The 11,465-nt window shown below is 35.8% G+C and overlaps 3 protein-coding genes and 1 pseudogene across 4 annotated transcripts, besides 1 other annotated feature; 1 reads left to right on the top strand and 3 right to left on the bottom strand.

Annotated features, from left to right (window-relative positions):
* Positions 1 to 11,465: part of a mobile genetic element that runs on past both edges of the window.
* TVAGG3_0254610 (uncharacterized protein) lies at positions 504 to 878 on the bottom strand (the record flags this gene model as incomplete). The annotated part of the gene is made up of 1 exon (XM_001287179.1): positions 504 to 878. One exon carries the CDS (start codon positions 876 to 878, stop codon positions 504 to 506), a length of 375 nt encoding a protein of 124 aa, XP_001287180.1.
* Positions 913 to 1,130, top strand: TVAGG3_0254600 (annotated as a pseudogene). The gene has a single exon. A coding segment is annotated over exon 1 (218 nt).
* On the bottom strand, positions 5,424 to 5,834 carry TVAGG3_0254590 (ATP binding; the record flags this gene model as incomplete). The annotated part of the gene is made up of 1 exon (XM_051228161.1): positions 5,424 to 5,834. The coding sequence occupies one exon, from the start codon at positions 5,832 to 5,834 to the stop codon at positions 5,424 to 5,426; it is 411 nt and encodes a 136-aa protein (XP_051113147.1).
* On the bottom strand, positions 5,839 to 7,403 carry TVAGG3_0254580 (keratin-associated protein family; the record flags this gene model as incomplete). Its single annotated transcript, XM_051228160.1, has 1 exon — positions 5,839 to 7,403. A coding segment is annotated over one exon (1,565 nt), but the record flags the coding sequence as incomplete, so codon positions are not given.

Below are 11,465 nucleotides of genomic sequence, written 5' to 3'. Positions count from 1 at the left end.
CTTTAAGTCCATTAACTTCCAACCTGACCTCATCGAGATCTGTGGAGACTTCATCGAGGATTGGTGTAGAAGAGTATTTACTTAGTATATACCAGAAGATACTTCTAGACCAAGACAAAGAGCTCTTTTCTAACTTAGTGAGCAAAGATCAGATCTTACTACCTAAGCCAGACTTGGAAGAAGTTGTTCACAGAATGACTGGGTTCAAGTGTGAAATAGACCTACTGGACCCAGACATTACACATGTGTGGTATTCCACCACCTTTCTCAAAAATAGCTCAGATCAGAATCATTGATGAGAACAATATTGCTCAAGAGTTTAAGTATGCATATAATGCTCAATATACTGAGTTAATAAGTAGGTATAATTTATGTCTTAAGTATGTTATTGTTTAACCAAAAAATTTTTATCTAATGTTAAATATGGTTGTTCAAACAAGAACAAAAGCACAAATGTTTCAAGACTTACTCAATAAAACTTATTGTTTACTCAAGTAATTATTTTAGAACGTTTCGACGTACTCCTTGATCTTATCAAGAGCTTCGAGCATCCGCTTCTTTGCATTGTGCTTGGCGAAGATGGCTTGCTCAATGGTGAGCTCGAAGGCTTCTTTACCGATCGGCTGGTGTTCGCGAAGATCTTTGAGTGCATCAAGAACTGCAGTGTACTCTGATGGTAAATGGGAGCCATCAATGAGTGTATAAAGGATGAGCATGTATTCCTGTAGTAAGTTCTCCTGTTTCAAGCGGGACTTGAACTCTTCGCGGAGATCTTGAAGCTTTTGGAGCTTCTCAGTGGCTTGAAGGTATTCAATGATGACCTTCTCTTGTTTCTCAAGTGTTGATGGGAGGAAGTGGACATAAGCTGTTGACTTCATCAAAAATGAAGTGGTCATGACACTTTTTAAGTTAATGGGCTACGAAGAAGACATAGCTTATGTGAAGAGTTCAATGAACTTCTTAACGAACGCTGTTGTTGTATTCTTTTGTATAAACTTGTTCATTGTTCTCTTGGTCATGCTCCTTTTTTTCTGCGAAGTCCACGGGATGATCAACCGCGATCTCCCAGGAGAGAGATACAGAGGACGCAATACAGATGCAGCAGACCTACTCAAACCCAATTAATCTAAACACTTATTTTTATTACCATATAAATGATTTTTACCAAACCTCCTTTACCTTTCATAGGTAATAAGTCTAAGATCAGGAAAGATCTTATCGACATACTCAAAGACATCAAAGGGGATTATGTCTTCGTTGACCTATTTGGTGGTTCTCTCTATATCTCTCATTTGTTGCATATTATGTTCCCAAAAGCAACGATCATAGCTAACGACTATGATAACTACGTTGATAGACTGAAACACATTCATGACACGAATGAAATACTTAAGGAACTTAAGGAGAGAATAAATGTTAAGCCAGATGAGAAAATTCCTACTGATCAGAAAGAGATCGTCAGAGAAGTTATAAGTAAAGCTCCATACATAGACTGGGATACATTATGTTCACGTCTTCTCTATTCTGGAGCATACAAATACTATGATCTTGACACATTAATGAAGAAAGTGTTATACCTCAGATATACTAACTTATTTGGTGAAAACATAGATGACTATCTTGAAGGTTTAACTATTGTTCATAAAGATTGGAGAATACTCTTCAATGAGTATAAAGATCTTCCCAATGTTTTCTTTATATGTGATCCTCCATACTTCCATACTTATTCTATACAGTATGGAGATGAATGGACTCTTAAAGATACTGTAGAAACCTTTGATGTCCTTAATTATCCATCTATTTACTTCAGTAGTGATAAATCTTATACAGAAGAACTTATAGAGATATTGACAAAAAGATATGGAGAGAAATTTCCTATGAGAAAGCATGTTATAGATAGAGGTTTAATTAATCCTAACACTCAGAAAAATAATGAAGTAATATATGTCACTTTTTCTGTTAATGGAGAAGAGAAAGATCAAGAAGATAATAGTTGATGAGGGAACTGAAGAAGCGACGACATTCATCTTTGACGACGGAAAGCTCACATTCGTTGTCGATAAAAATGGACAACACTTACACAAAAGAAAGAGACCAAGAAAATTTTTAGATCTCCCAAAAGCTAGGAAACCAAAGGAACCATTTCCAGTACCAGACGTCCAAGAACCAGAGAGACTTTTGATACCTAAACCTGTGGTTGACAAATATGATCCAGATCAGTTCTTTCCCAAAAATACCAAAGTTAGAATAAAAACTCCTTTATTTCTTTAGTATTATATAATAAGTCTATTAGTAAGCTCTGTTCTCGTTCTGTTCTGGTATTTTGACGTCTTTTCATGGTCTCGCATAATAAGATCATGAACTTTTTCTTGAGATACTCGAAGAGCTGAGGTAAGTTATCATATTCTGGATATGTAGGAAGCATCCCTGCTATCGTAAGTGTTGTATCAATAAGGATTGGACTTATATCGGAAAAGTCGAGATCTGGAGTAGAATAAGAAGGTAAGTCTCTTACATGTAGGTAGTCATTATATGCTTTACGCATGAGACTGAGTTTCTTGGAGCACAACTATGAGACTTTGGTTCTGACGTTCAAGTTTGCTTAAAGTTCTCTCCAAGCTTCTGTAATAAACGTCAACCTCTGTAAGAGCAGATATTTTTGCATTGATCTCGGAGATCTTTTCTTGAACTTCACCAAGTTTGACCTTAACTGACGTTTGAGCTCCCATCATGTTTTCATCAAGGTCATTCTCTATGTCATCAATGATATCTTCCATGAAGTCATGTTTTCATCATTGATCTTAACGTGAACACTCATGAAAAAAATGTCATGTAAAGTATAAATGTCAGATTTTTACTCTTGAGCTTCTTCTCTCTGGATTGACTCGTCTGTAGGGCTTAATGTGCCATCACGTTCGACCAGAAGGTTCTGCTCAGGTCTGTCAAGGAGCTGTCTGTAGGTCGTGAAGGTTTCAACGAGTCCTTGGTAAGGAGTTTGGAGATCAACATCGACCCATGGGTGTTTGCGTAAGAAAGCAGCAAGGCTTTCACGCTTGGAGTCAATGACATCTTTCTTATTGGTTAATCCTTCTTCAAAGCTTAGGATTACTCCTGCAGTTGATTCAAGTCTTTGGATCTGGCGTCTGGAAACCTTGGTGAGTTGTCTTATCCTCTCGTTTCCAAATACATGCAGGAGATATGCAGAAATTACTTCATTAAGTTCGATTAAACAAATTGGATGAAGATCAGTCATGGCTTTTGTAAAGCAATCTTTTGTAAAGCTGTCTTTTGTAAAGCAGACTTTTGTAAAGCAATCTTTTGTAAAGCAATCTTTTGTAAAGCAGACTTTTGTAAAGCAATCTTTTGTCAAGACGTCTTTTGTAAAGCAGACTTTTGTAAAGCAATCTTTTGTCAAGACGTCTTTTGTAAAGCAAAAGTATTCAATTTTGTGAGAAAATGCTTTTGTAAAGCAGTCTTTTGTAAAGCTGTCTTTTGTCAAGACGTCTTTTGTAAAGCTGTCTTTTGTAAAGCACAGTCTTTTGTAAAGCTGTCTTTTGTAAAGCTGTCTTTTGTAAAGCTGTCTTTTGTAAAGCTGTCTTTTGTAAAGCAGTCTTTTGTAAAGACATAACCGACGACCGAATGTCCCAAGATGGTACAACACCAGCTCCAGCATCACCAACACTAGATATGATGGCAATGATGATGCAGATGATGCAACAGCAAACCCAGCTTATACAGCAAATGCAGGAAAAGAAAACTTTCAATAAACCTGCAAAGAACTCACAAGATCTTGAAGCTGGACTCAATGCTCTCAGGAACGACTACAAGAGAGAGCAGATGACGTTTAGGAAGAAGGGTGATGAAGATTATGAGAATGATCCGATCGAGGAAGACGAGATCAAGTCCACTGCATCCACAAAGACCCTCCAGGATGAAAGAGATGATGAGGGATTCCTTACCAAGTCTCAAAGACTCTTTGTCCTTGAGTTCTTCACGATCTCTGCCTTGAGATCTATGAGGAATTGGAAGGGTCGCGTTCCAAGTGGCTCAAACAAGCGCGAACTACTCATGACCGCAGTACCGCTCACTAAGACAAAAGTCCAGCTCATGGACTTTATCCTTTCCGCTTGTCCCGACGAGATCTAAGATCTGATCAGAGTAAAAACTTACATTTATGAGCTAAGCTCAGTAATAATTAGTTGTTTATTCTTTCTTCTCATACTTCTGTGCAAGGTTTCCACGGAAGAACTCAAGCAACATTTGGATCTTTCCAAGCTTTCGACCTTCTTTTTCGAGGTCATCCTGGTAAGTTCGGAATGCGTCAACGTGTGAGCTCGCATAGAATGCAGCAACAACAACCTCTTCTGCACCTTCTTTGCTGTCAAGTGGCATGAACTCGAATCCTTCCATTCGACCAAATAAAAGTGACAAAAATGTCAATGAGACCCACTCGTTGCATAGATGCTAAACCTGGTCCGAAGATGCAAAAGTTCTTCAGAACACTCATGTCTGACCAGAGGGAGTACGGTCATGAAGAGGTCATACAGATCTTCGATCAGTGTGTACCAAAGCCTGAGAATCCAGACGAACTCTTCATGTAAATTTACTTGCTTCAATGGAGAGATGAGAGACCAGGTATGAAACTCAGACCAATAACAATCTTTCCAGGTTTCTGCAATTACCTAGAACAAGCATGCCAGATCAAATGGTCTGACACCATCTTCCTCCAAAAATAAACTTTATCGTTTATAACACTTCAGGATCTACATCTATTTCTTCTGCTTCATCCTCAATGTCGATCTCTTCGACAGGTTTGATAGCAGCTTTGAGTAAGTTCTTACCCATTGTCTTAAGTTCAACTGGGTTATATTCTTTGTCTTTACTCTTTGTTGATTTCGTGAGATCTACATATAAACAATAACTTTTAGTCTTGTCAAGGTTTATTCTCGCTGAGAAATGGTCAGGAATGTTTATAGCTATCTTTTCAAACTTAAGTAAATTAGCTAAACCTTCATTTGTGTATTTCTGCTTATCGACAAAGATCATGATCGGACTTGCACTATAACCATACTTTCCTTGACGTAATGTTTGTGGTAAGCATATAAGTAGTCTCTTTGCTGTTTTATTTTGCTTCTTCACTTCATCTACAAACTGTTGGATCTTAAAGAACTTTATATGATGTTCAGACATCTTTATATACCTGATAAAAAGTTCAGATAAAAAATAATTAGCTATATTTTAATTAGTACATAAATGAGTCTTTCTTTGAGATTTTCTGATGAAGATCTAACTTTGGTAAGATCTTTAAAAGATGATGAAAGCATTCTTTCTGTCATTAATGAAGAAAAGAAATACTTCAGTAATGATGTAAAAATAGAGCTACTCATTCATACTGAGAAACAGTTTGTGATCGTGATCTTGAGTTAACCAACTCGTATCCAAGCGTGCATTGTTATATAAGGAGGCATATAATCTTTTCCATTACCTGCTGGGTCTGTAATACCAGCTACAACATGTGTATGATTTCCTGCGGTTCCACAGAAAATACCTGTGCTTGAATCTACTGGGTCAGTTGAAATATCATATCTATGCATTCCCTGTCTATCCGAACCCGCTGCAAGATTTGTATAACCTCTTTTTGTTATTGAATGTGAATGGTTTCCTTCCACAGATGTTCTTCCACTGAACCTATGCATATGTGAAGGAAGGTTTTCAATACCTATTTTCTTTGAACCTCCCATCTTCATTGACTGCGTATTAGTGTAGAATGGAAAACTGTCAACTATTTCATACCATCTACCACCAAATAAAGTGTTTGGATTTATTGGATTCATAGACGTATAAACAGCTCCTATAGGATATATTAAATCATATATGCTCATAACTCTATAAACATATTCTAAAGAACTTATGTCATTAAATACCATTTGGAATGTATCTCCCGGATGAAATGTTGCATTTGTTCCACTTTTATAATGTAATGTTAGTTCAATAGAATTATCCAAGAAAAATTCAAAAGTATCTGGTTGAAGACCTCTAACAAATTCAAATGGAGTTGCTGGTTCACCATTTATAATTTCTGTTGTAAATGTCATTGTATCTGGTTTCGAAAATTTCTTTGTTAGTTCTGCATCCACATAAGTTTTGTCAGCTTTCTTATCTAACATTGCGGGTAGTTCATATGCTTCAAAGTTTCTGGCATGATCTTCGATATTCCTGCAACTCTTATCTAAATTGTTAAGAGTATCTTTTACGCTTGTACTCGGATTCTCTAAAGGTGCACTTGAACCAAGGTCAAAGTTCAATATTATGTCGTCTGCTCTAACAGTAGTGAAGGATTCGTTTGTATGGTTCTTGTCAGCTTTACTGTCTAATGTAGCTTGAAGTTCATTTATATCGGAGATGTTGTGTTTATGAGATTTCAAAACTTTGTTCATTGCTTCGAGTTCTGTTTTGTCAGCTTTACTTTTAATAGCATCTTCAAACGTTATTTTTGCCTTAACTCTCAAAGTAAATCTTGGTTCAACTAATACACCGTTAACATTGAAAGTAGAGGCATAAATTTCACCGGTATAACCAAATGCTTCTGGTGCTTTAGCTACATCATACTGTACAGTACAGCTTATGTCATAACCTTTAGCACGAATGTATTTATATCTTCTTTCATTAACATTTTTTGTCTTCGCTTCATCACTTCGTGTTAAATATCCATGGTAGTCCGTTATAATCTGTTCGTCTGAACTTATATAATGAACATGGTTCTTGTCAGCTTTCTTATCTAACATTGCTGGTAGTTCATATACTTCGAAGTTTCTGGCATGACCTTCAATGTTCGTACATTTACTATCTAAACTGTTAAGAGTATCTTTTACGCTAGTGCTTGGATCTTCTTGTGGAGCACTTGAACCTAAAGTATAGTTCAAGATAATGTCATCAGCTCTTATTTTCTTGATTTGAACTGGTTGGTCATTATCAGCTCCTATTTTATTGATTATAACAGGTTTGTCTTCTCTTGAACGAATTGATTTAACTGTCAAAGGTTCAGTGAACTCATTATTTTTCAAAGGAATCAATGTTGTATTGATGTTTTCACTATTAATATATACTTCTTTTGCATCAATACCAGATGGGAATGAAACTCTTTCATTAACTTTAACTGTTGTACCATCACCTGGGTAAATATCTTTCTCTGGACCTTTGATTGTCTTAAGTATGACAGACTGTGATAAAGTATATTCTTTAGATGCAACTTTACGTATCTCTTCGTCAACATAACTTTTGTCAGCTTTGTCTGCAATCTTAAGTGCAGTTCTTCCTCCATTATTTTTGTTCTCCTCAACTTTCTTCGCTAATTCAGCAAGAATGAGATAAAGATAATCAGTAAGGTCATCAGTACCAGACATATTAATATTATTGTTCTTTCTTGATGTATTAGCAACTTTCACTAAGGTCACAAAATCAGGGTACAAAGTACTTAACGTAGAAATGATTGTTTTTGGTCCAGGATCTTTCTCTTCTTCATCATTAGCATCACGTGGCATTGGAATTGGTTCCAAAGGTCCAGTCACATCAAAACTCTCAAGTTCCATATAACCTTCATTTCTGAATCTTTCTATATGAGTTATCTTCTGGAAACTTGTTTTAGTCTTTTCAACTAAATTTTTTATTCCATCCACAAAACCTCCTTTATGATTTGGACCAAGATTACCCAGAGTGTCAAGAACAGTATCTATACCTTCTTGACTTTCAACAAAAGCCCAAAGAGCATTTATTTGACTCTGGAGTGATATCCATGAGGCTGCAGTAGCACCGGCGTTTGCTATGGCAAAGATGAATGATAAAGGGTTGAACTTAAGACCAGATTCTTTATCTTTGACAATTTCAACGAAGTCATTGATATTTTTCTTCAAGTATTCCTTAGTCAGAAGAACTCCATCGCCAGCTATACCAGTTGCTTTTGTCTTTCCTTTAACATCAAATGTGATTGGTTTCTTCAATAAAATAACTTCTGGTGTTGTACTGATGCTATCATTAGTGGAGAAAAATTCTCCGACATGACTTGCTAAGTATTCTTTCGTCAATAATGTTCCATCACCAACAATACCAGTTGCTTTTGGACCATCTTCTGTGAATGTCAATGGTTTCTTTAACATAACTTTATCTAAGTATATTGCAATACCACTATTTTGTACTTGTTCATGACCTAATATATAAGCAAATGCTGCGTTTAAAGCATTATACAATGTATCTTCTTTAAATGTTAATTGACTGTTTTCAATCATTGGTATATTGAACAGTGTAGACCTTGGGTCAAAATGAACTCCATGGTCAATCGATAATAACCGTTTAACATGATATATTATAGTCTCTAATGCTTCATTAATATTTACCTCACGAGTTTCTTGCAAACCATTACTCGCCATACATGAAAACATATAATCTCTATCAGTTGTGAAGAATGGAGCATCTAAGTAATTATTCTCTACTTTTGTCACACGATTCTGTAACGCTTGAAGGTATTGATTTAAGTCTGTTTCAACAATTGTACCATCTGGTTGCTCGATAGGTAATATACCAGGACCGATGGTAATGTCTTCATCAGCACCTTCTTTATGTATGACTAAAGCATTATCAGTAATTCTGAGAGTATATTCTTTATATTGAAGTACGCTAGACTTATAACATTCATATGCATATGGAACAACACTCATTCTTTTACTACATATAAAAATGATGTATTATCTACAATCGACTGATCCTAATAACTACGGGACAATACAGTTTCAAGCAGATCCTAACATGGGGCATCCAAGTAAGATAAAGATGAGAGTAAAAAGTGTCAGTACTATGGCGAACTTTATTGTTTGTGACGAAACAGATTATTTTGTCTTACAGTTAGACGAAGATGGAGAAGAAAAGGTGTGTACATTTAAGTCAGCTCTTTCATTTGATATGGATACTATTGTATCAAAACTACAAGAGATTGTAACAAAACAGTTTGATTATTATAACAAGAAAAAAGGTCAACATAATGTAACAGTTTCACTGAGTGCTACGAATCAACTTATATTTACGTCACAGGACAAAGGACATAAAGTCTATTTAAAAGATGCTTCACATAGAGCAAATCTTATTTTAGGTGCATATGGAATAGAACTACCTATTGTACATAATTATTATCTACAAATGCCAAAACCACCTATGCTCAACTTCGGGTATCAGTTATACCTTCGTTCATCAATGTCTGTCATCTCTGGGTTCAATAATATTGACCAAGTTGATGATCGAAGAAAGATCATGTACAGATCTACATGTTATAACATCAATGAGTTCTGGATATCTGGTAAACCACTTATATGTAAGGAATCCTCACCATGGATAGATGCATTTCCATGGGAACTAACTAATGTTACGTTTACCTTAGTTGACTTCCAAGATCAGCCTGTTCGATTATTGTCACCAATGTTTATGGTGATAGAGATTAAACCAGATAAGCCAGAAGTTAGAGAAACCAATGATGTCAGTGATGATGATACAGAATCTTCGTACGATTATGATTACGATGACGATTAAAAAAAAATAACGTATATTTTTTTATCGGTTATAAAAGACCAACATGCTCAATGCTATAAAAGGATTAGTTAATAACCTTTCACCAGAAGATAAGAAAGGTATGCTTGATATGTTTGGGATCAAAATGCCTAAGAAAGCTAAAGACATTACCAATAAATTAGCTCTGGCAATTAAGAATCAAGGAGGTACAGGAAGTGTAGCAGATATTTTCAAGAATGCTAAGAGCTTCTATGATGACTACAATGGTATCATGAATGTTCCAGCTTCAAATTCCCCAGTTGCTTTAGATCACGATCAGAGATCTCATAATAGAGCGTTAATGGAGATGCAACCAATATACTCAGACCCTCCACCAAAGATTGATGAGAGCGAATTAGCATACAAAGAAATACAGAATGCCTTTTACGTTGTTAAGAACATTAATGGTCAAAAACTTCCTGATGAGAAATGGTTAGACCCAATAACTAAAGCAGGAGAAAGATTCATTATGTTTAACATTGACCAATACAGTCCAAGAGGAAAAGATTACTTCAACAAGATGTTTCCAAGAGTTATGGCAAAGTTCATTGGACAGATAGACCTTTTCAAACAGAAGTGGACATTCTATTACGACTTTGATGAGAAGAGAAACATTTTGCGTCATTTGAACATCAATACAATGGGATCATTAGTTCATCAGTTACTTAATGAAGCTCCAATAGCAGAAGTACAAGAATTAGCATCTAAAGTCCTTGAATCAAACTATGACTTCTTCCTTTGTAGTATTCCTTCGTTAAGGAAGATCGAGATCTTTGACTATACAGCTTATTCAGATGTTGATGCTTCTGCTTTGAGAAAAGGAACGTACACACCATATAAACTCACAGCTGAAGAACAAGTTATGTTAGATACGATGAGAGCAGCAGGTCAAGAAAAGATCGCACTCAAGATCATCAAACAAAACCATTCAAAGAAGAGAAACAGGTCACGTAATGGTCAGCTTTGGACATGGACATGCAAATTACCTATTAACTTAGAGAGGTATCAGATCTTCAACGAACTTAATGCAGAGACAGCAAAGAAGATGATGAAAGATTCATGTTTCATCTACGCTTGTATTCAAGCTGGTGTTGACGAAGCAACAATTAATCATATGAGGGAAATCATTCGTGTCAAAGATTTTCCAATGTCAAAGATTAAGGTTATTGCCAAAGAAACAGGAATAAGGTTCCATGTCATCAAATACAACGAGAAGTATTCAAATCATTCATATACTTATGAACCAGATGAAGAACCAAAGATGACAGTAGAACTTTTATTAATGTATGACCACTACATGTTGAACGAAAAGCTTCCAATAAGTTCAATGTTCATCAAGAACTATGAAGATGTTTGTAAGTTGTGCAAGGATTGGACTTTAGAGAAGAAGATGTTAGTTAACAGAAGATATGAAACAAGGTATGCAATTAACTCAAAGTTAGTTACACCACTTGCAAAAGTCATTGAACTCTTGTTTGCTAACAATTATTTCGAACCAATTAGAACAGGAGAACTTTGCACATACTTCACAACGATGTATAATGAGAACCTTGAAGAAATGATTGACCTCACATACAATGAGCGTTATTGCGCAAGGATGAAGAAAGATTGGAGTTCAGAGACGAAGAAAGACATGAAGTTCCCAAGAGAACATGTTTTCTTTGCTGACTTCGAAGCATCAACTGATGGAAACATTCACAAAGCATACAACATTTGTTTCATGGAAGATGACGATGATGGTTATACATCAATTTGGGGAAGTGACTGTGCGTCAAAATTCCTCGAAGCTTTACCAGATAAGAGTTTAGTTTATTTCCACAACTTATCGTACGATGTCACTTTTCTCATGTCTCAGTTAGAAGAGATTACAGGAA

The sequence above is a fragment of the Trichomonas vaginalis genome, chromosome IV (assembly GCF_026262505.1).
Source record: "Trichomonas vaginalis G3 chromosome IV, whole genome shotgun sequence".
Taxonomy (NCBI): domain Eukaryota; phylum Parabasalia; order Trichomonadida; family Trichomonadidae; genus Trichomonas; species Trichomonas vaginalis.
Note: the sequence above shows the minus strand (reverse complement) of the source record. Positions and strands in the feature narration are given on the sequence as shown.